At 38.8% G+C, this 27,199-nt stretch overlaps 4 protein-coding genes across 7 annotated transcripts; 2 read left to right on the top strand and 2 right to left on the bottom strand.

Annotated features, from left to right (window-relative positions):
• Positions 1-183: 183 nt before the first annotated feature.
• Positions 184-4,087, bottom strand: LOC17897935 (U-box domain-containing protein 44). Its single transcript, XM_006306733.2, has 4 exons — positions 3,648-4,087; positions 2,689-3,243; positions 2,281-2,590; positions 184-1,983 (listed from the first exon to the last, which is right to left on the bottom strand). The coding sequence occupies exons 2-4, from the start codon at positions 3,223-3,225 to the stop codon at positions 425-427; spliced, it is 2,406 nt and encodes an 801-aa protein (XP_006306795.1). The 5' UTR covers positions 3,226-3,243; positions 3,648-4,087; the 3' UTR covers positions 184-424.
• A 133-nt stretch (positions 4,088-4,220) lies between these two features.
• Positions 4,221-5,957, top strand: LOC17897696 (coiled-coil domain-containing protein 115). Its single transcript, XM_023789354.1, has 6 exons — positions 4,221-4,503; positions 4,852-4,969; positions 5,071-5,220; positions 5,299-5,348; positions 5,445-5,532; positions 5,615-5,957. The coding sequence occupies exons 1-6, from the start codon at positions 4,327-4,329 to the stop codon at positions 5,689-5,691; spliced, it is 660 nt and encodes a 219-aa protein (XP_023645122.1). The 5' UTR covers positions 4,221-4,326; the 3' UTR covers positions 5,692-5,957.
• A 109-nt stretch (positions 5,958-6,066) lies between these two features.
• On the bottom strand, positions 6,067-11,965 carry LOC17896954 (epidermal growth factor receptor substrate 15-like 1). The gene is made up of 12 exons (XM_006306596.2): positions 11,577-11,965; positions 9,877-10,933; positions 9,416-9,634; positions 9,123-9,334; positions 8,923-8,997; positions 8,477-8,548; positions 8,293-8,391; positions 8,008-8,079; positions 7,796-7,910; positions 7,612-7,680; positions 7,146-7,513; positions 6,067-6,878 (listed from the first exon to the last, which is right to left on the bottom strand). The coding sequence occupies exons 1-12, from the start codon at positions 11,715-11,717 to the stop codon at positions 6,300-6,302; spliced, it is 3,078 nt and encodes a 1,025-aa protein (XP_006306658.1). The 5' UTR covers positions 11,718-11,965; the 3' UTR covers positions 6,067-6,299.
• Positions 11,966-12,051: 86 nt separating this feature from the next.
• Positions 12,052-27,194, top strand: LOC17897868 (Fanconi anemia group J protein homolog). Of its 4 annotated transcripts, XM_006306539.2 has the most exons (29): positions 19,256-19,770; positions 19,868-19,949; positions 20,032-20,107; positions 20,230-20,294; positions 20,378-20,425; positions 20,513-20,613; positions 20,687-20,828; positions 20,964-21,025; positions 21,107-21,180; positions 21,261-21,331; positions 21,713-21,800; positions 21,885-21,963; positions 22,051-22,140; positions 22,239-22,347; positions 22,719-22,812; positions 22,887-22,970; positions 23,085-23,241; positions 23,360-23,541; positions 23,736-23,780; positions 23,914-23,942; positions 24,030-24,151; positions 24,245-24,292; positions 24,402-24,526; positions 24,606-24,740; positions 24,830-25,062; positions 25,286-26,162; positions 26,253-26,303; positions 26,542-26,664; positions 26,748-27,194. In XM_006306539.2, exons 1-29 carry the CDS (start codon positions 19,389-19,391, stop codon positions 26,790-26,792), a joined length of 3,819 nt encoding a protein of 1,272 aa, XP_006306601.1. In that variant the 5' UTR covers positions 19,256-19,388; the 3' UTR covers positions 26,793-27,194. The 4 variants fall into 4 exon arrangements, 2 of the variants coding, with proteins under 2 accessions (XP_023645220.1, XP_006306601.1); XR_002835423.1 differs by lacking the exons at positions 19,256-19,770; positions 19,868-19,949; positions 20,032-20,107; ... (24 more) ...; positions 26,542-26,664; positions 26,748-27,194 and adding exons at positions 12,052-12,562; positions 12,645-12,708; positions 12,803-12,878; ... (23 more) ...; positions 18,591-18,660; positions 18,746-18,973; XR_002835422.1 differs by lacking the exons at positions 19,256-19,770; positions 19,868-19,949; positions 20,032-20,107; ... (24 more) ...; positions 26,542-26,664; positions 26,748-27,194 and adding exons at positions 12,052-12,562; positions 12,645-12,708; positions 12,803-12,878; ... (23 more) ...; positions 18,573-18,660; positions 18,746-18,973.
• The last annotated feature ends 5 nt before the right edge of the window (positions 27,195-27,199 follow it).

Raw genomic sequence — 27,199 nt, 5'->3', positions numbered from 1 at the left:
GTTAAACTTGCGGGATTTAACTTAGACGATTCATGTTGTAGATATAGATGGATCAGTCTATGTGAAGCTTTAGGTTTTCTACAAATTGGTTTAATCTTATATCATAACCAGTGACCTTAATATTATTATTATTTTTTTGATCAAATGACCTTAATATTATATGTCATGGAAAAATAAGCACAGTTTCCTTTACAAACGTATGGCTTTTACTCTGAGGCCGACCAACTGATTACGAGTTCCAACGTAGGATGTAATTATAAACAAACAAATCAAATAGCTTAAAGCACACGCAAACAAGAATCGAAATTTACAATATATATATACCCAGCAAAAACTGGATGCCTATTAACAAGTAATCCCATCAAAACAAAAACCACAGTTTTAAATCACTAAAAACTCACTGAACATATTCAAAGAAATCCCCCTATTGCATGCTTGGGAATATACCTGAGAAGTTTGGGATCTTATCGATGTGTTTCAATGCGTTCTCAGCAATCTGTCGAGTTCTAAAATCAGCGTTTTGGAAAGCGTCCACAAGTGCAGCGCTTAGGGTCTGGTCCTCTGCGACGTCTCTTGCTATGTCTTCAATCCGCAATATCCTTTCTACCACCCAAACAGCTCTCCTCGTCAGCTTCTCTGATCGGTTCTCCTTCAGAACGGTTAGTATAGGCAGTATTCCGCCTGCTTCACCAAGTATATTGACCCCTTTCTCTACATCTAACCCGTCTTCTAACAAGCTCGAAAGAGCTGCTAGTGTGGCCTCAACCACTTTACTATTTCCATGGTCTAATAAAGCCACTAATTTCTCCACAGCTTCTCCTTCGACGAGGCAAAATGTTTCTCTTAATGAACATATTCCCTGGTGGATCTTGCACAGCCCGGTTATTACATGTGGTTTGCTCATACATGAAAAGATCGAGCCACAGTAGTTTGGAGGAGGCACATCCGGCAGCCGTGTCAGGTTTATAGACTCTAGTGACAGATTCTCTAAAGCCATGGCAGAAAACATCTGGATGTTATCTTGACCGTTGGACTGAAGCAGATGAAGGAAGAGCGAAGCAACATTGTACTCTTGGCAAAAGGTAATGGCCCGAGTCTCCTTGTTGAAAGCAAAAGTAATCCTAGCAAGTATACGCACAAGCCCTTCCAGAAAAGGAGTCACAAACCTCATTCCCTTGATATCCCCTTGGCGGATTCCAATCACTTTGGAGAATATTTTTTCAAAAGCACCGACTTCTAACATTTCCTGAGTGAGACCCAAATCCCTATCTGGCAATTCAGATAAGAGCCCAGCAGCTGCAGACTGTTCTTCAGTGATGGGCGTCTTCTCTGAAATGATTGCAACAAGGCTTCCGAGTTGTCCAGCAGTGCCACATAAGGCCTTAGCTAGTTCTTCACTCATGAATGGGGAAAGGTTATGAAGAAGCTTTATGGAAGCCAAACGCAAATCATCATTCTCTCGGACCTCGATAAACTGAACCAAACTGATGATTGCACCGGAGGTTTTAATTGCATAAACAACTTTTGGAACTGTTTTTGGGCAACTGGTGAGTCCTACAAGAACCTCCAATAGCTTGCACTGGATCGCTGGACCAGTGTTGCTAATTAGATGGAGCAGATTCTCCACTCTGTTGTCTGAAACAAGAGTGGCTTTGTCATAGTCGTACCCAATGTTCACTATGTTAGCAAGAATAGTGGCAGAGACTTCTTTCAACCGAATTGGAAGGTTGTTTGGCCCTACATAAAACAGATCTTTGATAAGTGGGGGGAGAATTCCTATGCTGATCAAGACCTTAGCGCTCCCTTCGAACGATGAGATTTTGTTAAGAGCTCTCAAGGCAGCTTCCCGTTGGGGCATGTCACCACTTCTCATAAGATCGACAAGAGAAGCACCCACAGTCTGAGCCACAAGAACCTTCACATCATTATTTAAGGGAAGCTCCCCGAGAAAGGAAGCCATAGAGACTTTTGTTTCAGGTGAACCTGCAGATCATGTTTCACATGTGGTGTCATTATTCATGCATGAAACTCGCCATAACAGAGGACAATAATTGAAGATTTGACCAAGAAAATGGACAGTTTCTTACAAGCGAACATGTAAAATTCCTAGAGCAAACAAATTATAAGGCAGAATACCATAACACCGTTATGCATCAGAATGACTGAAGGAAGGTGATACTATGTTTGGTGCAAATGAAGCAGAGAAAATATATTTAAGCTAAAACCAAGCAAAGAAAGGAATTCCTTCAGCTGATCGTTAAGAAAGTAGGGATTGGTCACCTTCAAGGATTTTTCCTAGAAGAGGCTGGAGTCTACCATATGAAGCCATCTGCCTAACAATTTCCTCTGACCTCTCCATGTTTTCCAAGGTTCTATCAGCTTTCTCAACAATTGAAACATTTTCTGAGTTGCTGCTTGTCAGACTAACCAACAATATAAGTGCTCCATGAATGGAACCAATTCTTTCGCACAAAGCTTCTGATTTAGAGAGCTCAAACAGCAAGGAAACAGCTGCCTCCCTCCCCTTTGATGGCTCATGTGATAAGAACTTAACTAGTGTACGCACAGTGTCTCCTTCAGCTACTATAGCCTGCAATATGCTGAAACATTAATTAGCAACCACTTAATTTTCCATTACAATGCTATATGAACCATTTTTGGCAGAGAACAAGAGAAATCAGATTCAACCTTGCTCTCGTCATCTCCTTCAACGACAACTTGAAGAGTTTGTAGAGCCTTATAGCGCACTTTATGGTTAGTACTCTTTAACATGTCAATGATCATACGGATAAGCTGAGCGTTGCGTACACCTTGCCTATTTGATCGGATGGTCCTGCAAATCTGTCGCACATGCATCAAAGCTTGCAAAATGTCGGTCTCAGAATTTCCTAGAAACAATGACTGACGAGCAATGTCAAGCTTGGCAGAGTCATTCCTGGATCTCCACTCTTCGATAGTGTTACGCAGAGCTATGCTGGGGTTAACATCAGTGCTGCTCAGCTCCTGAGAAGTCAAAGGGCAAGATGGAGGTCTCCCACTGTCCCGACATTCCTTGAACCATTTTTCAATGGCTTCGCGCTCGAATGTTCGACCATTATCTAAAGTGACAGGATCATGCATAACCTCCTTTGTCAATGGGCAGATGAAGGCTTCATAGATATGATCTACCCCTCGCTCAAACTGAGAGCTATCATCTGACTGGTTACCATCCGAGCTTCCAACCATGTTAATCCTTCACACTCACTGCAAATAATAATAAGCAAATACCTCAAGATTACGGAAAGCAGGGTTAATAACAGCCAACTAAAAGCAAGAAACTGGATTCATAAAATGCAAATAGTCAGGTAACAAAAAAGCGTCCAAATTTGAGAGGAAGTGAAGGAGAAAGTTTGGAAACACAAAAAGGGGATAATACCAGATTTAACTAAGTTCCTGGGCAGCAAAAGAAAACAAAACTCAGTATATCAACGAAAAGCACGAGTGCCCCAATATCTATCATTTCCATGAACCCTAATATAGCAAGATTACCAAACTTAGCAATAATAATGGACACCGGAACACACAAAATAAAACAAACAAACAAACAATGAGCATGTCAAAAATACCAAAAGAGAGAGAGAGAGAGAGTGAGGAAAAAGCACACCAACCAGTTCCAATGGAAGAAGCGCCTCAAAGCTTGTACAGATAAGAGAACAAAAAAAAAAAAACCGATTCGTCAAAGTTGACAATTTGAAAAAAAGACCACTTGTTTAATCTCCTTTAAGGAAAAACGGCGCGAGAAAGTGTGAGTGCTTCGTCATCCATGGATCCAAATTGCAAGCAATCGAGCTTGCCCCTACTCTAAAATTCGAGCTCGAATTGTTCTATCCCCCGTGCGATAACGAGAGAGACGGGTAAAAGCGAAGAGGAAAGAACAGAGAAGATGGGTTGAAGAAAAATTTAGAGAGAAAATACGAAAGGTTGACTAAAATCGAAAAGTCATGAGAGAGACAAAGAGAGAGAGAGAGAGAGAGACCAGAGACGTGGAGCCACCAAACGCCAACTTGACAACCAGCCTGGCTTGCTGTGTGTACACACTACACTCTCTCCTCTCTCTCTCTCTCGACTTGCTTTGCTACCCACCCACAAACATACCCGGCTTTGACCCGCTTAATGGGCTTTTAGTTTTCTTAATGGGCCTTTTTAGTTTTAATTTAAATATTTATTACGTAAATAGCCCCGTTTACTCTCGAGTCTCGAGCCTTGCTTTCTCTGTCTCTCTCGCTCGATCGGTTTGTATAAGCTTTGATTCGTTGTTTCTTGTGTGTTGTGGGGAGCTATATCGCGATGGCGGGAGATGAAGGAGCTGAGATTTACGAGGAAAGAGAAGAATCCATGGATGTGGTGGATAAGGTAGCTGCAATGAAAACTGAAGGGAAAGAAGATGAGAACGTGTTGCATTTTCTAGATTCGTTGGATGGGTATCTGACTCTTATGGATTCCTTGAATTCTAAGCTTCGAGAGGTAAATGGGAATGTTTCAATTTGTTTCCTGATCAAGCGAAAATGATTTTTGTATGTATCATTACTTTACATGATTTTTGTGTTTAATTCGAAGCTGATTTGTCTTGTGTTGATCGATAAACAATAAGATGATCTCTATCTATGGAAGGTGTTACTTTGTCTGTGAGTGATTAATTTTGGGTCTCTTATAATTCATTTCAAATTTTAGACTTCTTGTATGAGTTTAGCTTCTGGAAGCCTCTTTTTTTTTGTAACCTTTTCTGAAATTGTATCACTGATATTAGGATAGTACTCTGCCTTAATTAAACCTATTGGTACAGAAACTTTCTGAAATGTGTTGTTTCTGCAGGGATGGTTTGATCTAGCTAGTGCTCGACACTCTATGGGAACTTTACGTATCAACAGCACTCTCTTAGACCTCAAGTATCATCCCGCTGCTTCAACATTGCAAGTCACAGACCAAGAGGGTAAGTTTGACTTATGCTCTGAGCGTTTGGTTTGTTCAATGCCTTACATTTAAATGCGGGGAAGCCTCTTACATAATAATAAGTCTATGCAAATCTTGTAGTTGAATCTTTGGGATCAGTACCACGTTTTGCTTTGTCCAAGTGGGCTTCCAAGGGTGGTAGCGGGAAAGGCGAAGACTTCTCTACTTCTGATACAGATTCGGAGATAGGCTCACCTCTCAGCCAACAGCTACGACATCGAGGAGTTTCTGGTAAACGAGACTTATCTGTTGATTATTATGTGCCTTTTATTTGTCGTTGTTTAATTTCTTTCTTTTGTAATTTGATAGAAGAGAAACCATCAGCCGAGGATGAAACCATTTTAGCAGCTGATGAAGAGGTGAGCAATCATTTAACCTTCTGCACAAACTCTACTTCTTTTCGAAGTGTAGAAAGAACGAGCTAAATCTTACAAATTCGGAGTGTTAATCTCCAGATCAAGAAAGAACGAGCTAAATCTCTGTCGGTATTTGGAGGCTTAGTCTCCCCTAAGCTACGCGGCGCTCAACTATCGTTTGAGACAGGTAAGATAATCATCATCACAAGTATACTCACAAAATAGATTCCAGCTTAGCTTTTTTTTTTTTCTTTCTTGCTTTCGGACAGCTCTTGAAACTATTGTGGAAATAGCCAACATGCGTGCATCTATGCTATCTGCCTTTGAGCGGATCACAGAAAAGTGAAGTTCCTAAGTAACACCTGATCCTGAAATATGCTTGGGGGATTCAGCGGATGCAGAATGGAGCCAATCTCAAAGACAAAGTTACATTGATAATGGGGGAATTTGGTGATGCGAATTGCAAATCATATATATCTTGTAGTCAGAGAGCTAGAATGTGCCAAGGCATTAGCTCAGATTTTCATATTTGTAGCTATCCCCTTTGTGTAAAAACTGTATTTGCTTCGATATAATTAAATGGTACCAATTTCTTATGGACATTTTTGAGCTAATGATGGATCAAAATAATGAAACATTTTGGAGAAGAGAACATTGGTAAAATGGAGAACAACAAAATCTTGTACACAATTCACCGTCCTTTAATTCGTTCTCCACGACGAAAGCCTCAAATATTTCTTCATATAAAGTAAGTGAATTCATAACAGAACAGAGATACAGTAGGAAACCATACAATGACAAACTTTACAAATACAAATAGACTAATGCTATTGATTGTCTCATGCAAAACCAGAGTTTGGTGAAAAAATTATAAGCTTTTATGAAACAATCACAAATTTCATCACGCGAGGAAAAAAAAAAGGGATTTAAAAAGGAATGATAGCAATATCGAGGCTAGAAGGAGTTCCAATTGTCTGACCTTTTCTTGGGGCTTTCATCCGAAGAGACTTTGAAGGGACCAGTGGAACCAAAAGGGTCTGCATCATCAAATGAGTATCCATGGCTGCCACTGAAATCCTTTGTACTATTCACGGAGTCGAATCTTGATAGCGAGGGACCACCAAAGTCTCTGCTACTGTTGATGGAATCAAACCTCGAAAGTTTCTCAGTTCCAGTGACGTCTCTGGAACTGTTAATTGAGTCAAACCTGGAGAAGGCACCTCCACCAAAGTCTTTGGAGCTGTTAATGGAATCAAACCGAGACAGCCTCTCGGGCTGGGAGGAAAATCCGGCGCCTGCTTCACTGGTGTTGAAGGAATCGAACCTAGAGAAGCTATCAAAATTATTATCTCTCGCTGAAGCATCGCTGAACCGAGGTGAAGAGTTCCCAAATCTTGAAAGTGGAGTGCTGGGAACTGAATCATCAAATGAAAATGGGCTCTTTCTCTGAGCACCGAAGCTTCTTGAACTTGGAGAATCTGCCCTTCCTGTGTTTCCACCATAATCGCCACCAGATCCAAAATAATCTCCATCCTGCCAATGTCCATATTCAAAATGCTAAGCTTGGTTACAACTCCAAATAGGTAACTAAATAATTCATCATACTGAAGGCAATTGTACCATTCCAAATCTGAAAGTCTGGACTTAACAAAGATACATGTTTTCAAACTCTTGTATAAAGTACAAAATCAGTTCAATGTCTACTACATAATCATTAATCACAACTGAAAGGTTTAATATAGTATTTTGATGGATGGAATGATTTAATAAATCGAGAGACACAACGGATTATGTACTAACCTGGCTTTTTGATGCATCAAATCCCCAGACTGAATCCACATCATCGTTAGTGTCAAACGCACTAGCCCAATTCGAGTCATCGAAGAATTCAGAATTCTTTCCCTGAGAATAATCAGGAGATGGGATCTCAGTAGCAGTCCTAGAGACAGGACTGTCTCTAGGACTTCTGCCTGAATCATCTTCACTGTGATGTGTCCCATATTCACACTCATGGTGGCGGTCTGAGGTTTCTGAAAATGGTCCATAGTTTTCATCTATATGAGTCGGCGAATCAGATGGCCCATTACCATCATCCACCATACCGTCTTCCTTCTCACCAGATGAGTTTTGCTCTTTTGATTTGTCAAAAGTGATCTCATTGCCAAATCCTAATAGTGGGTAGATTATCAGTCTATGTCCTTATTATGTTCATAAGGATAAAAATCTAAATATATTGGTAATAGAAAGATAGGATAAAACATTGTACCTTCATCTTCAAACTTATCCCATTCTTCATCCCAAAGAGCTGCCCCTTCTTGAATTCCAGGTTGCCAGCCTGTAAGTTACAACATAACAGATTTCAAAGGATTTGTTTGTTAACAAAATACATGCAATTTGCATTCCTTACAACGAAAGCAAGAAGTCACAAGGCACAGAACTGTCTGTCATACCAGCTGGAAGGTCTACAAGGGCCTTGGACTTAACTTCCAACCCGTGTTTCTTACAACGTTCAGTTAAAGCCTTCATCAGTTCCTCTAGATCTGACTGTATTCTGTCAGCCCGGACCTATATATTCCCAGTAAAGTATCAATTCAGGCATGTACACTGTACAGGAGATACTCGATAGTTTACGCATCACAGAATAATAGAGAATAGCATGTACCTGAAGGAGACCATCAGCGCTACCACCTTGCTCCATGTTCACAATCGCTTGGCTCAACTCCGTCTTCCTCCCCTGGAATGGGTTAGAAAAACTTCAATAAGTAAAAACTTCCGTGAAAGATGTGTTACCCACATAAATCAAATCCCCTTCTTCAGCAGCAAAAGTGGAAGAGACAAGCCGAGTATTGGAGGTAAAAACACATAGATGAAATGAATAAAACAATATATGGCTGGAATAAACATAGGCGCTGCCACTTCAAGTGGCAGGCAAACGAATTAGTCATACCTCAATCTCACGGAACCTGGCCTCTTCAATAGTTAATTTTGACCCTATTTCTGCAACTTGCTTATACTTCTCTTCATACTTCTTTGCCAATGTTTCGGCCTGCAGCAGAAATTGTTTTGGATAAGACAGAATTGCCTCTAAGTTCTAAATAAATGAGAAAAGCGATTTTCTAAGTAATTAGCACCTCACGCTTGTCAGCGGAAGCCCTTTCGGAGATCTCATTTAATCTATTGTCACACCTGCTCTTGTACAAGACCTGACACAGAGAGGAACAATCAAAATATAAGGAAAATAAAAATTGGATCTCAGCACAGGAACCTTACTCTCTGACACACAGAATGTGTATATAATCTAAAATAAGATAAAGATCAAGCTCTAGATAGCAAAACCTCAAGGAGAACAACCATCTTAAACTTATACATATGTAAGACCATTACCAAGATTACATTCAGTTCTGCAGCTTAATCTTAAACTTAATAGAGCTAACAATTTCTTCACGGATTTTAATGAATACAAATATAGCAACGTTTACATTGACAATAGTTAACTATATTCAAATACAGAAATCTGACAGATCAAGATCATTTCTCACTTCTCAAAAACAATAGTAATTAATAACGGAGTACTCACAATATCCTGCATTTTCGTCCGGTAGTATTCAAGTTTCTCTCTGGAGTCCATATACGCATTCTGCTTTTCATCAACCTACACAGATTAGAATTTTTTTTTCACATGCTTAAAAGGAAATGCTGAAATGCAAATGGAAATGCCGCTCATCTAAGCTTAAATAATTTTTTTTCCCCATATTATAAGTGAATATAAATGATCACCTTTTCCCCATCAGCTGCTGCGTCTGGAAGATTTGAGCTTGTAGAATATCCATTACCTAGGTGACTGGGATCATTCAAACCTGGCGCTTGATTCCTTTGCTGGTTAGATGGTATACCACTGCCAGGGTGAGGGCCTGGTGCCGGAACTGGCGGTCTCATACCAGTCGTTGGAGTGATTGGCCGTGCACCCATTACTGGCTGCTGTACAAAACCTTCAAATAGAGAAATTTCACTTAGAATGAAGTAACAGGGAAAAAGAAAAGATCACTAAAATGCATGAAAGTAAGCAATACCTTGACTAGATCCCCATCCAGCATTTGCATAACCATGACTAGGTGCGCCTGAAATAGATAACAGTGTTTCATCAAACATGATGCTGCTAGGAAGTGTGGTCGGAAGAGGACGGCCTTCTCTATACCGCTCCATCAAATACAATGAAATGCAGAACTCCCTCAGCGAAAGCATAGTATCATTATCCTGATCAGATAATTCCCACACATGCTTCAATACCTCTGAAACCGAGAAAAAGAAAAATGTTAGCATAAACACTTGCCGATATTATTATAAGAAGAAGCCTCAGGAGAGTAACAAATAAATTGTCGTAACAGGGAATGGTCTGTCCCATAAAAAAAGAGACGCGAGCACAAGTTTATAAAAGATTCTTCAATCCAGAATTGCATCTAATAACAGAGGCAACAGCTCATTTCACATACGAAGGGAATGTAAAGTGGACTGAAAGATCGAAAATCATTACCCCTGGGTAGCCTCCAGCTTAAAAACAGATTTCTTGCCTGTTCACCAGTAATTTTCCCATCCTTGTCGCTATCAACTTCCATAAATACCTTTGTATATTTCTGGACATCAGATGGTTTCATTTTTGGCCATGGAGGCTGATTATTTCCAGCTGGAGCCGAATGGCCCGATCCAACTGCATTTCCAGCTGAAAAACCGGGGGATGGACCTTGTGAGGACACTGCAGGCTGTGAACTTGCTGCTGGCCGTGGCTGCTGAGGCTGATTCCCTGCAGGTAGCATTGAGAAAGTACTCTGTAGGGAGTCGAGAGCATTAGATTTTGCTGGAGGTTGGGTACCAGCAGAAGCAGGGACAATGGCTGAACTAATTGAAGAATTATTCAGGGCGGGTTCTTGTTTTTGCTGGAAGGAGGAAAACATGTCACCTCCATTTCCAGATACAACCAGCGCTTTGGGATCAATCTGTGGCTCTGGTTTTAAGCCAGGAGACGGTGCTGTTACGCTGCCCCCTCCAAAGCCTGACGAATATCCGCTGGTATTTCCAGCATACAAATTATTAAGATTGAACGTTGAACTACCAGGACCAGATACATTAGTGGGAACATTCTGAGGAGGGCGTGTAACACTACCAACAGGAACTGGTTGAAATTGACCTGGTAAGGCACTTGGTCTATACTCTGGACCAGCTGTTGGTCCAAGTGAAGTCAGCCCAGATATTCCTTGATTTGGTCTTATTTGCTGGTTTTGTTGAGGTGGAAAATAATTCTGATTGACATTCGCATTTTTAACCCCTGGTCCTCCAAACCCCAAATTTTGGGAAACGGTTGAGGAAACCGGACCGACCGTGGTAGCAGCAGGATTAGGTCTGGCTGCAGGAATAGCTGAGAGATTAATCTTGGGTGGTGGTATTTTGGCTGCGGCAGGAGTATTCAGTGCTGCATTAACAATCTCAGGTGTCAGCTCTCTCTTGCTCTGTGCTACTGTTACAAGTCTCAGGGAATTATAAAAGTTTTGCCGATCAAGGAAACCACTGCGTGACCGATCAGAAAGCGACCATATCTACAAATGCAGACACAGCTGATCAGCAGATAATTTCACATAGCAAACACTGCTAAATAGAACCCTCCACACGAAAATCGTACGCCAGAAATTTTCCAGATTCAAATACATAATTACTGGTACACCTAAGACAAAAAGCTTATATCCACACAAATTTATCATAATGCGAATCGACAACAAGATTAAAAAGACATATTCACATAGTAACTGACTTTTCAACAAATTAATGATCCAATTTCTTCAGGCTATGCCAATGATGACATCCTTAAAAGTGACTATTCTAAAACCAAATGGCAAAAGTTTTTACCACGGAAACCCTAGAACCTTACTGTCATACACTTATAACTTCTTCACTATAGATCCCTAGCAAAGGCTGCTCTTATGAAGCAAGATCCTAAAGGAAGAAATGGAAGGAAAAAAAAAAGCAGCGCCTCAAATCTGCACCCGTAACTTCTTATTTTAGTTCATAGACTATTCAAAATCTCAGAATATAGAATGCAATTCAAATGGAAGAATCAAAATTACGGCATTTTGGAAACGCAAACCAGCTGCGTTGAAGCACACAAATCAGATCTTTCTCCGGAACAACTCAAAATTCTTGCCAGAAACAATAAAAAAGCAGAGATCGAAGAAGAAATGCAACCTGGGCGAGAACTTGCTTAGACAAACCAGATCCTTGAAAAAATCCAACAGCTTCGGCTCCACTGATCCGACCATCTCCGTCCAAATCTGCTCTCCTGAAGAACGCCTCGAATTGGTCCATGTTAGGATTCTGACCCGCCATCACCGGAGCTACCCCAAAACTTAGATCAGAGCTTCGAAATCGATCAAAATCCCTATCTCCAGATTTCTCCTTGTCCAGACGAAATTTGCCCGATTCGAACAGATGAATTGATTTAATATAAGGCAATTAAAAAAAAAAAAAATCCGTAAAAAATGACTGTGTCACACTGCAAAAAATCGAATCATTTTATTCACAAAAAAAAGAAAAAAAAAATCGAATCATTTTTGTTGAAGATGTTCAATAAAGTCATCGTTTTTCTCTCCGGGGTTTTTTTTTTCCATTATAAATGGGTGGGCTTATAAGCCCACTTAAACGTCCATTGTCGTCAACATAAAACTGTACGTCGCCTTTTTTTTCTTTTTCTTTCAGTGGTCTTTAGCTTGTCAGTGAAGCTGCGTAAAAGACAAGTGGCGAAGAAATAGGTTAGGTTTTTCCCGCCCATATGTTTAAGAACATCAAATCCTACTTGTCCTGCCGTCAGTCACTGACTCCACTTCGAAAGATGTCGACGAAGAAGAAGATGGTTTCAAGAGCCAACAAACCGGATGCGAAGGACGAAGTGAAACAAACCCTAAACTCTGAAAACCCTAAAAAAACCTACCAAATCGGAGGCCTTCAAGTGGAGTTTCCTTATCAGCCATACGGAACCCAGCTTGCGTTCATGAGCCGGGTCATATCCACTCTCGATCGTGCTCAGAGAGAAGGTCGCTGCCACGCTTTGCTCGAGTCTCCCACTGGTACGGGAAAGTCTCTGTCTTTGCTCTGCTCTGTTCTCGCTTGGCAACAGAGCTATAAATCGCGCTTTCCCCATGGGAACTTGTCTCATTTGAACACGCCGCCCTCAGGTTTGTCGTGAACCTAATGAAATTGCATATGTGATTTGGGAAGATTTCTTATTACTTAATTAGTTTTAACATCTCTGAACAGATACTGCTGCAAATAGCAATGTGGAGGCAGTTGAACCTATTATTCCCACTATATACTATGCTTCGTAAGCATTACATCATTATTTTTTGGAAATGTTACAAATAAAGTTTTAAGTTTTTCTTTTTCTTATTGACTGTTTGTTTGTTCTTTTTCTTAAGACGAACTCATGCTCAGATCACTCAAGTCATTCGTGAGTATCGAAAAACTGGTTACAGAGTTCCCATGGCTGTATTGGTATGTTTTAAAATTTGTTTTTTTCTATGGTTAATCAAGAGACTATTTTATTTGACGTAACTCATTAAGATTGTAATTTGTGTTGTTCTCCTTTGTGGGTTCATCTTTCATTGTGTTTAGGGTTCTAGGAAACGTTGCTGCACCAATCGACATGTACAGGGTAAAGAAAATGTAGACGAAAAATGGTAAACATTTCATTCATATTCACACCATCTCACTATCCTTTTCAACTATATCACAACCCCTCTCTATACTAACATCTATTATATTCATTCCTTTTCTAGTCGGTTGCTCCTAAAAGAAAAGAAAGACATAAAATGTCCAGAGTACGAGTGAGTTCTCCCTGATAATCTAACATTTCTTGTGTGTTTCCTCTTTTGTTGCTACCTTGACAAATCCATATAATCGTTTTCTTTATTAACATTCAGAGGCGTCGGACGCATCTTAGCTTACTCATCACTTCAGCAAAAAGGACACAATGGGGTGCATGATATTGAAGATCTTGTAAAAATTGGGAAAACTGTTATAGGTTAGTTAGATTATTTGGTTTACTTTTCAATTTTAGTTATTTGTATTTTTCAGTTTCTTAATCTCAAATCATTTTCTTATAGGCTGTCCATATTATGCTTCCTGGAAAACGTTGGAGGTTGCACAATTGGTTTTTTGCCCTTATTCCTATATAATTGATCCTGTCATTCGCGGAGGAGTAAATCTAAAAGGATCTATTATAATCTTTGACGAAGCACAGTAAGCTTCAGAAACCTTCTTAGCATGCTTGATGATGTTGATGGTTTAAGGCCATCTACTAAAAGCTTTTATGTACTGTCCACAGCAATATGGAAGAGATTGCTCGTGAAGCAGGAAGCATTAACTTGGAAGAAGAGATTATTTTCAGTATGTACTACTCAAATCATCCCTGCAGTTATTAATCGTCTTATTCACTGGGAAATATGCTTTACTAATCTGGCTTATTTGTTATGCAGAATTGCGAAATGAACTAGAACAGTTGAGTGAGGGTGAGCCAGAGTTTTATGAACCCTTGTATGAAGTAGTAGAGGTAAGTCATTACATGCAAGATAGTATTAAGAGGTAGCTTATTGCTGTCTACTTTGTTAATATTAACTGTTCCATATATTCAGGGGTTGATAAGTTGGATTGGAAGAAAAAAAGATTCATTAGCTAAACGTGATTCTGAGCACTATTTCTCCAGGTAAGTTGAAACTTTTCTACCAGTCGTCTACTTAACTTTAGAATTGCAAAATGGTTCTCCAACTCTATTAGTGTGCGTGATTTTCTCATTCTCCATTAGAACTACTGGTCTTGTTTGGACAACTCCTAAGAACTCGTGATAACCCACAGGAATGCCATCTTTTGTGTATATATATGCATGTGTAGTGATCAGACTCAGAGTATCATTTAGTAGGTTGTCTTTGTTGTAAATATGCAATAGACCTCATACTTTTTTTTGCGTGCTTATTTATCAATGTGGCAGCTGGACTGGAGACAGAGCTTTGAAAGAGCTCGAGGAATTCAATATCACTCCAAAAAACTTCCCAAATTTAGAGGCATGTTTTAAACAAGTAAGTCATTTCTTCTATATTATCTGGCTAGGCTCACATGACTTTCTTACGATACTTGAATGTGACTTTGTGCTTACTGGTTAAGGCAATCACCAAATCAGAGGCAACAGAAATGGACCCTGATAAGCCTTATTTGAGTGGGATATCTGTCACGACCCTAGAAGGTTTTTTTTTGTTCTCCGTCTCACTATCTTTACTAAGCATTGATCTCTGTAATGTAATATTGAGGATGATAGTTTATTGCGCAATTTTTTTATGCAGAGTTGTTTGCAACACTTAGGTACTTCTTTTCGAAAAATGGAAGGCACGTTCTAGATTACGAAATGGGTTTACAACGCTATACTAAGAGAGGTACAAGTGAACTCTTCATGTGTGAAAACTTCACCCATCTGTTAAAAAAAAACAAAAGGTGTTCATTGTTGCTTTTACTGGGATGCAGGAGATAGTGGGTGGACGCATACTTTCAGTTCGTGGTGTATGAATCCGTCTGTTGTATTCAAAGACTTAGCTGATCGTTCTTTATCCATCATTTTAACATCTGGGTAAGCAGTATCCTGATTCTTACTATTTGATTCTCGTAAAGAGTTATATCATATGGCTAGTGGTTTGTAATACTTTCATTGTTTCTTGAGCTAACTCTTTCAATAATGATAGAGTCTGAGTTTCTTTGTTGTGAAATATAGGACTTTGTCACCGATGAATTCTTTTTCATCTGAACTTGGGTTGAAGTTTGGCACTTGTTTAGAGTCTCCACATGTGATTGATCCTAATCTGCAGGTTCTGACTAAAGCTCTCCACTTACCAACGGATTCAAGAACTCAATGTATGATTTAACAGTATAATTTTTGTTCCAGGTGTGGGCTGGTGCAATCTCCAAAGGTCCTGGTAACTTCCCTTTAAATGCAAGTTATAAAACAGCTGATGCACATTCATTCCAGGTACTGGCTCAAGCTTTTTTTTGCCTGTTAAATAAGTTCTCATTGTACGATGGTGCGATGTTTTAGTCTGTTGTAAAACTCAATTTTTCTATTTTGCTTTAAAGGATACTCTTGGGAAATCGTTGGAAGAAATTTGCTCTGTTGTACCAGGTGGCTCTCTTGTATTCTTTCCAAGCTATAAGTTGATGAAAAAACTCTGCACGCGTTGGCGTGAAACTGGACAATGGTCTCGACTCTGCTTGAAAAAGGATATTTTTATAGGTAAGTAACATCTATTTTCCTGTGATTATTTTAAAAACTGTTGCTGGATTTTTGTTTTTCTTATCAAATAACTGTCCTTGGTTGCAGAACCAAGAGGAGGAGCCACGGACGAATTCGAAACTGTTCTAAAAGAATACTATGATTCGATAAGCGGAAATAACAGATTGATTGGAAGAAATAGTAGAGTTAAGAAAGCAGGGTCTGTTGTAACTGAGGCTCAAGATGATTACAAGAAAGGATCTGCATTTCTTGCAGTTTGTAGAGGAAAGGTTTGTTGTTGCTGTTTCTTTTGTCCTGGTTTCTCCTATAGATGTTTATTTGAAGGTACCCTATCAGCATGACATGATCTGAGTTTCTCTCAGGTTTCAGAAGGGCTTGATTTTTCTGATGAAAAAGCCAGGGCAGTGGTATCCTTTTCAACTGCTTTGTCTTGGTATTTTGAGTTTTAGTCCTTAATTTGCTGCAATAGAAACTTATGGGAAATTTTTGATTTATACTACTCAAAATTGGCTTATGAATGGACTGTTATACCTTAATTGTTACATACAGATAATTGTTGGCATTCCATTTCCAAACTTGTAAGAGTTCTATTTCCCTTTAAAACCTTCCAGCTTCCTTCCCAAATCTTCTTTTTGGGGAATGTTTTTCTAACGAACTACTTTCTTGGCAGGCATGATATTCTAGTCGAACTAAAGAGAAAATACAATGATACAAACAAATCATCTAAAAACCTTCTTGGAGGCGGTGAGTGGTATTGCCAACAGGCGTATCGTGCTTTGAATCAAGCAGTAGGGCGATGTATCCGTCATAGGTTTGATTACGGTGCCATCATATTCTTGGGTAAGTATAAGTTTTAATATCTGTGGATAGTCACTGCTCAACTCTATTAGATGTTTTGTTTCCATTAAGTTATGATAGCCCTGAGGTTGCCTTGTGTTGATGTTTCAGATGACCGATACCGACAACCAAGGAACAGAACGTCTATTTCAAAATGGCTAAGGCAATCTATCAAAGTGTATGATAATTTTGAAGCTTCTATGGAAGGGTTAAGATCTTTTTTCAACAATGTCAAGGTTCAAAACCATCTCATTCCTTTCCTTGAAACTTTAGTACCTACATAATCGTTAACATTCTTAGAGAATTGCATGCAGGAGAGAGTTGACGGTAAGATGTTAGAGTCTCATGAGCAGAGCGTGTCCTCTGAAAAACAAAGAAACGAATACATGAGGAAGGAGAATCAGAATCAGAACAAATCTAGTCGTGTGGAACTAAAAGTAAATTCTAAAAGCAAACTATATTTTTGCTGTTTTTTCATGAGTTCCTTTTGTTATTGATCATATATTTGCATGCAGGATAACACAAGTAGGAATGTGGTGAACGTGGAGGACTATACAAGTTCGAATCCAAAATACATTTTTATGAAGGAAAGCAAGGGAGTTTTGGATCACAATGATGTGAAACCAAACATTCACTCTGCTAACCCAATCATTCAAGTTAAGAAAGAAGCTGAATGCTGCAAAGGAGTCATTGACCTTGAGTGCGGTGCCCAACTTGAACCCGGGTAAAAATATCAAACAAGTTTTGTTTGATACTTCGATCACACCAGTAAGTTTATATAGTATATAGATCTCTGAGCAAACTTTAAAACTGTCATGTGCAGGTACTCTGAGGTGTCATCAGTAACTCACTGTGATGAAGATCCAGAAACATCTTCTGTCTCTGGTATGGTCAATGGTATTGCAACAGCCAGTCCATGTTCTAGCTCGAAGAATGAAAGTTCTAGCCTAGCAACAGGTCTGAGATCTTTAAGGTCTCCTGACCAATTTTTGAAGCGGCATATATCTACTGAGAGTTTCAGAAGATCTCCTCTTGGAACTGAATCGTCTGTAATAGTAACTCCTGAGAGATCTTCCATTGGTGATAACAGTCATCTGACTCTAGAAGCAGAGTCACCTTTGAACATGAGTGTTAATTCCCATGCTTTGAAAAGAAGAAAGTTTACTAACTCTCCAGTCATCATTGACCTTGAAGAAGGAAAGAGTAATGCTCCTAGTACTGGACATGCGGATCATACGAGTTTGACAAGAAGAATTGAATTTGGTATTGGTAGTACAGAATCAAGATCCAGAAACGAAGATATATTAACCTTCCCGGAAGTGAATCAGAGAGTGATGAAGATATCTTGTTCACTCTGCAGGAGTTCATTAGGTCACCCTGAGATCCAATCATATCCCAAATGTTTGTTGACTTCGTCGTCCAAAGCGTATTTGCTGTCTCTTCTGAAAGAAACTTCAGGAACTACTGCTGCAGAAATGCCAACAAGTGCTTCAGTTATCATGACAGATTGCTCATTGGTTAATCAGAAACTCTGCAGAAGTTCTGAAAGCTCAAAAGGTCAGGGTATTTGGTGCCAGCAAGATGGATGTGTTTTCAGCACTATCTTTTGCCCTTTCTGTAGTGTCCCAAACACCTGCCTTGGAGTACAAGTCATGGCTACGGATTCATCAAATGTCCAGCTTATGAGAAAAGTAAGTTTCACTTCAGTTGGTGATTTATCACAGTGAATTGTCTTGATATAACTAAGATCTAATTTTCACTTGTTTGCAGATTTTGTTCTTTGCTGATCATCTAGAAGTCACGAATGATGCTGCAAGCAAGGAAACGACTTTAAAACACAAGGTATTCTTGCAAATCTGCTACTTGTATAGTCTTTATAACCAATTTGAGGTTTCAGTTTGGAAAAAATGGACATGCGAAAGATTTTAATTCCTACAAGACAAAGCTTGACAGCAAAATGCACATATGTAGCAATCTTTTATGTTGTGGCATAATACAATCCTGCATCAATTTCATTTTGGTGAAACATATTCATTACCTATTGGTATTGTAAGAATCTCTTGCTGTCACTGATACAGCTTTGGCCTTTTGAGTAGGAGTGATGTGTTTGAGTCAATAAAGCAGCAGCAAGATTCAGAAGGAGGCTTGGGAATCCCAAATTCTAAGGTATATAAAGACAATAATACACATTGCGGTTAGAATTTTCTGTCTAGTTCCATACCATTAACCTAAACAATGTTAACCTTTGCAGCTGAGGCTACTAAAACGTTATTTGCCAACAAGCAAGAAAGCCTAATACAGGATGTTTTCAGCATTGCTGATCCGATTTTTTTTGGAGGCTTAAAGCAAACTTATTAAAATCTGAACTTAGATTTATAAATTTTATTTTAAATATTTCATTTATATATGGTTTTATAATGTTTAGCAAATTTTTGTTTTCGTCGATGCAATCAAACTACAACATCATCTCTTAAAAACTTGTAAACTCGTACGTATGAAATATGTTTTGAGAAAGTGATTGCATAATTTTCTCTTCAAATCACATAAACCGGGATTATATAATATAATTATTTGCAATCACGATCACACTCAATTGTCTACACAGAATGGGCTTTAATAATTTATTAACTAAGCCCACATATGGTCCATCATCACACTGAGTACGGAAGTGTTGCCGTTCTTTCTTAATTGATTAGAACTGTATGTCGTTTTAATGTCTCAGCTTACAGCAGAAAAGCACGCAGACGATAACAATGGCGGGCGCCAAAAGAAGTGAAACTCGAAAAGGGGTCGAATTTTCCCGCCCATTTATCAATAACGCGAAATTCTCGAAATTCACTTCTCGTAGTTCTCATTTTCTTCCCTCAACGAACCCCTAAGGATACTCGACGAAGATGGTTTCCTCGACCATCAAAGCGGATTCGAAGGACGAAGTGAAACAACCCCTGAGCTCCAAAAACCCTAAAAATGTCTACCAAATCGGAGGCCTTCAAGTCGAATTCCCTTATCAACCGTACGGAACCCAGCTTGCGTTCATGAGCCGGGTCATATCTACGCTCGATCGAGCCCAGAGAGACGGTCACTGTCACGCGTTACTCGAGTCTCCCACTGGTACTGGCAAATCTTTGTCTTTGCTCTGCTCAGTGCTTGCTTGGCAACAGAACTATAAATCCCGGCTTCTGCAAGGGAATTTGTCTCACTCGAAAGCTGCGCCGGAAGCAGTCACCGATCCATTGAATCACGGAGGTGGGTTCATACCGGAAACACAGCCCTCAGGTTCGTGAATTTTGATGACCCTAATGAATGATTTGTGTTTAAATTTGGGAAATGTGATTAGTGTATGAGCTTTTAATTTGTGGTTATCTCTGATTAGATACTCCTGCATCTACAAAAGTGGAGCAAGCTGATACTGCAACTAAGAAGAGAACCAAAATTCCTACCATATATTATGCTTCGTAAGCGTTACATCGGTAATCTTGGAAATATTGCAAATAATGTCTTTCTTATCTGTGATGATTGTGTGCTTTTATTCTGTAGACGCACTCATTCTCAGATTACTCAAGTGATTCGTGAGTATCGAAAAACTGGTTACAGAGTTCCCATGGCTGTATTGGTATGTTTTGATTTTTCTCTCTTTTGTGGACTTGCCTATTTGCGGGTTAATCAAGATCATAATTCATATACCGCACTGCTAAAAAGTGTTTTTTTCCACCTGGGTTTGCTTCTTTGTGTAAGGCTTCACGAAAACATTACTGCACTAATCGTAATGTACATGGAAAAGACAATGTCGATGATGAATGGTGAGTTTCATGCACATTCATAGCATCTCACTATTCTTTTCAGCTGCGCATATCCTCTATGCTAACATTTAATCCTCTTCTAGTCGGTTGCTCCTAAAAGATAAGGCAAACATACAGTGTTCTGAATTCAAGTGAGTTTTTCCTGATAATATAAGTTCCTTTTTTTCCCCTTTTGTTGTTAGCTCGTCAAACCATGTAACCGTTTCCTTAATTTTCAGGAACGTCAATAAAATCACATCTCATCCTTCACTTCAGCCTAGAGGTCACAATGAGGTCCATGACATTGAAGATCTAGTAAAAGTTGGAAAAAATGTTAGAGGTTAGAATTGGTTTATCGTTTACTTTTATTGTTTGTATTTTTCTATTTCTTAATCTCTAATAATTTCTTGTAGGCTGCCCATATTATGCTTCCTGGTCAATGGCAGAGAATGCACAATTAGTATTCTGCCCTTACTCCTACATTGTTAATCCTGTCATCCGAGCAGGAGTTGAAGTAGATCTGAAAGGAGCGATTATAATATTTGATGAAGCACAGTAAGTTTCAGAACCTTCTTAGTTTTATTATATTTACACATAGAATTTCCTTGTTGAAACATAAGTTTGCAGTTTTCTTAGCATGCTTGTGATATTGATGATAATGCCGTTTACTAATTCTTTCACTGTCCACAGCAATATGGAAGACATTGCTCGTGAAGCAGGAAGCGTTAACTTAGAAGAAGAGACTCTTTTCAGTATGAACTACTTAAAACTGTTCCTGCAGTTATTTGTGGTTTTGTTCACTACTTGACAAATGTGGTTTAAATGTGACGCAGAATTGCAGAATGAACTAGAACAGATGAGCGTGGCACAACCAATGATATATCAACCGTTGTGTGAAGTGGTAGATGTAAGTCAATTAACTGCAAAATAATGTTGAGATGTATCTTTTCGGACTACGATTTAATATTCATTTTTCTATGTATTTAGGGATTGATAAGCTGGATCGGAAGAAAAAAGGATTCATTAGCAAAACGTGATTTCCAGCACTATTTCTCTAGGTAAGTTTTAACTCTTCTTCCAGTCATCTACTTTACTGTAGAATTTCAAAGGGTTGCAACTGTATTTATATTTTTGGTTTTCTTAGTCTCCATGAGAACTGGTTTTGTTTGGACAACTCTTAATAGCTGAATACATTGTTTATGTAGCATTGATGACTCAAATGTGGTAGATACAGACCCTGTGCTAAGCCACTAAAAACATTTGTGCATATATTTGCATGTAGGCATTATCTGCGCTGTATATGTAGTGGTACCAGAATAATGGTCCAGCCATTGGTATGGGAACTTTTTTCCCCCAAAAGATATCAAGTCGAGTAGGAAAACCATATTTGTAAAACAATAATAAAGCATCTCATTAAATACACAATGACATGATTGCAGCTGGACTGGAGACAAAGCTTTAAGAGAGCTTGAGGAATCTAATATTACTCGTGAATGCTTCCCAATCTTATTAGAATGCTTTACAAAGGTAAGTCATTTCTTCAACGTTATCTGATTAGGCCCACAGGCCTTATATAGATGCTTGAATGTGCAACTGTGATTACTATTCTAGGCTATCAGAACATCAAAGGAGGCAGAAATGGAATCAGATATGCTTTATTTGAGTGGGATATCTGTCTTGACACTAGAAGGTTTTTTGCGTCTCCCTAACTTTATTAAGCATCATTTCCTGTAATATCATTTCGAGGATGAAAGCTTACTGCACAATATTCATGCAGAGTTGTTCTCTTCACTTACGTACTTCTTTTCAAGAAATGGAAGTCACATCTTAGATTACCAACTGGGTTTACAACGCTCTACTAAAAGAGGTACAATTTAATTTTGGTAAACCTTTTTAGCCAAATGTGTGAAATTTTTACCTGTCTGTAATAAAAAAAGTGTTCATTGTTGCTTTACTGGGCTGCAGGAGATTCTTCTGGTACCTGGACTCATACTTTCAGTTTGTGGTGCATGAATCCTTCAGTTGTTTTCAAAGACTTGGCTGATATATCTTTATCCATAATTCTAACATCTGGGTAAGCAGTATCCTGTTACTTAATATCGCGTCTTCAAAGGATTATGTGATCCTTTAAGTCATGTACACCTTTTTCATCTGGTAATTATGCAAGTAATACCTGCATGTTACTTCATTATAAAAGGTTTTGTAAAAAAACCACAACGTTATCAATGTACAATCATCATACTCGTCTTATTTTTTGTTAAGTTTGACAACAACTTTGGTTACCACCACTTCACCCGTGATCAGTGTCGTCCTTTTTGTACATCACATTCTATATGTGCATACCATTCTACTCTCCTCCTTAACCCATTTGCTAAATTTATATTGTTTCTTGAGCCATCTCTTCCAGTAATGAGTAAGTTTGGGCTTCTTGGTTGTGATATGTAGGACTTTGTCACCAATGAATTCTTTCTCATCTGAACTTGGGATGCAGTTTGGCACTTGTTTAGAGGCTCCACATGTGATTGATATTAATCTGCAGGTTCTGACTAAAGCTCTCTACTTAGCATCAGTTTCCAGAACCGAATGTATGATTTAACAATATCTGTGTTCCAGGTGTGGGCTGGTGCGATCTCCAATGGTCCTGGCAATTATCCTCTAAATGGAAGTTATAAAACAGCTGATGCATATTCATTCCAGGTACTGGGGATATTTTTTCACTGGTCAATCCATTATTTGCAAATAAATATGTTCATCTTGTACTGTTATGCATTATTTTTATGTTTAAACGCAATGCTCTACTCTGTTTTGAAGGATGCATTAGGGAGATCGTTGGAAGAAATTTGCTCTGTTGTACCAGGTGGCTCTCTTGTATTCTTTCCAAGCTATAAGTTGATGGAAAAACTCTGCACGCGTTGGCGCGAAACCGGGCAGTGGTCACGGCTCTGCTTGAAAAAGGACATTTTTGTTGGTGAGAAATATTTATCTTCTGTGAGTCTGGGACCATGTAAAAACTGTTGCAGCAAATCCTATTGTGATGCTTCTTTTTTTCCTTGTCAAAAAACTGAAATAAGTGTCCTTGGTTGTAGAACCAAGAGGAGGAGCCCAGGAAGAATTTGATTCTGTTCTGAAGGGATACTATGATTCTATACGCGGGAAGAATAGATTGATTGGAAGAAATAGAAGAGTTAAGAAAGCAGGGCCGATTAAAAATGAGAGTCAAGATGATTCCAAGAAAGGAGCTGCATTTCTTGCAGTGTGTAGAGGAAAGGTTTGTTTTTTCTTCTTTCTTGTATTGGTTTTTATATTTATATTTAATGTTCAATAAAATAAAGGCAATCTAATCTCAAGATATGGGCATGTGGTGTCATTGGACCCTATGAGCATGACATGGGTATCTCTTACTTTTCACATTATTTAAAAACTTGATGACTTATTTGAGTTTAACGTCTATGCTTCTAACAGGTTTCAGAAGGGATTGACTTTGCTGATGACAACGCCAGGGCGGTGGTATCCTTTTTAGCTGCATTGTCTTGGTATTTTATTTTCTTATGTGGATGTCAATTAATGTAGTCTGTTGCTGCAATAGAAGCTTTAGGATATGTTTGATAAACGGGCTGTTAACCTTGATGATTACATACAGATAATTGTTGGCATTCCATTTCCAAACTTGTAAGAATTCTATTTTCCTAAAATCTTTCATCTTCGTTCCAAATCCATCTTCAGGAAGCAGTTTTTAATTATTCATTTTCTTGCTAGGCATGATATTCAAGTCGGATTAAAGAAAAAATACAATGATACCTACAAATCATCTAAAAACCTTCTTGGAGGGAGTGACTGGTATTGCCAACAGGCCTATCGTGCTTTAAATCAAGCAGCAGGTGCGATGTAATAACTTACATTCTGTAACCTGGTCCTTCCAGTCAATTTTAATATTGTAACAGGATATTCTGTCATGGTGTTTATCTTGACAGGGCGATGTATCCGGCATAGGTCTGATTATGGTGCCATCATATTCTTGGGTAATGATGACATATTAGCTATCTGTGAATAGTCACTGCTAAACTTTATTAATACGTTTTGTTCAATATAGTTATGATAGCTCTGAGGTTGCCTTGTTTTGGTGTCCAGATGAGCGATACAAAGAACAAAGGAACAGAACGTCTATTTCAAAGTGGCTAAGGCAGTCTATCAAACTGTATGATAATTTTGAAGTATCGATGGAAGGGTTAAGATCATTTTTCAAAAGTGCCAAGGTTCAAACCATCTCATTCTGTTCCTTGAAACTTTGTTACATAGTCATTATTCATTAAATCTGCTGAAAACTATATGCAGGAGCGAGTTGATAGTAAGGTGTTTGCGTCCCAGAGTTCTACTGTTGAGAAGAATTTTTCCTCAGAAAACCAAAGCAAAGAATACAGAAGGAAGGAGAATCAGATTCAAAACAATTCTAGTCATGTGGAACCAAGAGTACATTCTAAAAGCAAATAAATTTTTCCTGTGTTGAGGATGTTCTCTTCTGAATTCATTTTTCTTATTGATTATGAATTTGTTTGCAGGATATCGCAGGTAGGAAGGTGGTGGACATGAAGGATTACACAAATTCGAATACAAAAAATCCTTTTGTGAACAAAACCAAGGCCTTTTCGGATCACAAAGATGTGAAACCAAAAATAGCTGAAGATTCGAGATCTGTACGGCATTCGACTCAGACGTTCATTCAAGTTAAAGAGGAAGCTGAATGCTACAAAGAAGTTGTTGATCTTGAGTGCGGTGTCCAACCTGACCCTGGGTAATATCAGACTAGTTATCTTCAAACATATCTAGATATATCCTGATCTGCACCATTTCTATCTCAAGATGATTTCTTAAAGAGTGTCCTAAAGTAGCATGTTTGTTAGTGTCAGCTTCAACTACAAAAAGTAGCATGTCATGTGAACATTGTATTGAAATACTGCAGAATGTAAGCTTATAATTGCAGATTTTTGAGAAGACTTAACAACTATCATGTGTAGGTATTGCGAGGTGTCATCAGTGACCAACTGTGATGAAGATCCAGAAACATCTTTTGTCAAGGAATCCTCTGGTATGATCAATGGAATATCAGTAGCCAGTCCATGTTCTTGCTCGATGGACGAAAGCTCTAGTCCAGCAACAATAGGTCTGAGATCTCCGAGGTCTCCTGATCTATTATTAAAGCAGCATATATCTACTCCAAATTTCAGAAAATCTCCCCTTGGAGCTGAGTTGTCCGTAGTAGCAAATCCTGAGGGAAATTCTTTCGGTGACACCCGTAGTTTGACTCTAGAAGCAGAGTCATCTTTCAACATGAGTGTTAATTCACAAGCTTTGAAGAGAAGAAAGTTTACTAGCTCTCCTGTCATTGACCTTGAAGACGAAAACAGTGATGCTCCTAGTACTAGAAGACCCTCAGATCACATGACTTTAACAAGAAGAATTGAGTTGGGGTTTGGGAGTACTGAACCAAGATCCCGAAACTACAACATATATTCTTTTCCAGAAGTGAATCAGAAAGTGCAACTATCTTGTTTGCTCTGCAAAAGTCCATTAGGTCTACCTGAGAATGACTCTTATCTCAATTGCTTGTTGACTTCGTCGTCCAAAAATTATTTGCTGTCTCTTCTGAAAAAAACATCAAGAACTGCTGCTGCAGAAATGCCAACAAGTGTTTCAATTATCATGACAGATTGCTCATTAGTTAATCAGGGACTCTGCAGAAAATTTGAAGGCTCAAAAGGTCAGGGTATTTGGTGCGAGCAAGATGGATGCGTTTTCAATACTATCTGTTGCCCTTTCTGCAGTATCCCAAACACATGTCTCGGAGTGCAAGTCATGGCTACTGATAAATCAAATGTCCAGTTTTTGAGTAAAGTAAGTTGACTTTAGTGGTGATTCTTTTGAGTGCTTAAGTATCTCTCAATATGATTGGGTTCATTGTCATGAGCTCTCACTTGTTTGCAGATTTTGTTCTTTGCTGATCATCTAGAAGTCACGAATGATGCTGCAAGCAAGGTAACTACCTTAAAGCACAGGATATTCTTGTATATCTGCTTATATAACCTTAAGTCTATAGAAGCAGTTTGAGGTTTCAGTAAGGAATTAATGGAGATGCAAAAGATTTTGAAATAGAACTGAACTGATTCAAATGCCTTGAGGACAAAGCTTGACAGGAATACCGCAAGTGTATAAATTCTTATTGTGGGTCAATTTCATTGTATGAATAAATATTAATAACCTAATGGTATTGTAGGAACCTCTTGCTGACACTAATGCAGCTGTGGATAAGAGTGATGTGTTTGAGTCAATAGAGAGATTTGCATACTCCCCAATTCAGCAGCAAGATTCCGGAGGCTGGAGAACTACAAAAACAAAGGTCTGTAAAGATTATAACATGCATTCCGGTTTCTGTTAACTTTATTAGTCTAGTTCCCACACCTCATTTGTATTTCTGTGCAGTTGGGACTACCAAAACGCAATTTGCCAACTAGCAAGAAGCCCTAGAAAAAGAAGGTTTTCATGCCTCAGCAAGCAGAACCGGTCTGATTCATAATGAGGGATAGTCAAGGCAGCAAAGACACGGCACCAAGTTGTCATAAATCGATGTCAACCAAGGAACTTTGCTCATGTATGTGTGGCTAAAGAAAGATCGGTTTGCATCTATCTAAACTTGGCCAGCTTCGGAACTTAATTTGTTTCCCGGTTGTGCCAATCCTTATGTTCATGGTGAATGGGTTATATGTATATAGATATTCTTAGAAGGTCAAGGTAAATATGTGAAAAACAAATTCTACACTAAATAGACTTGTTAAAGCTCACGCTCACACAATACGATAATCTTCTTTTATTGAGACAACCAAATAATTGGTTTAGTTTAGTGAAAACAGAGATAAGAGTTTAAAGTTCTTCTT

This window comes from Capsella rubella, unplaced genomic scaffold, assembly GCF_000375325.1.
Source record: "Capsella rubella cultivar Monte Gargano unplaced genomic scaffold, Caprub1_0 scaffold_1, whole genome shotgun sequence".
In the NCBI taxonomy this organism is placed as follows: Eukaryota; Viridiplantae; Streptophyta; class Magnoliopsida; order Brassicales; family Brassicaceae; genus Capsella; species Capsella rubella.
Note: the sequence above shows the minus strand (reverse complement) of the source record. Positions and strands in the feature narration are given on the sequence as shown.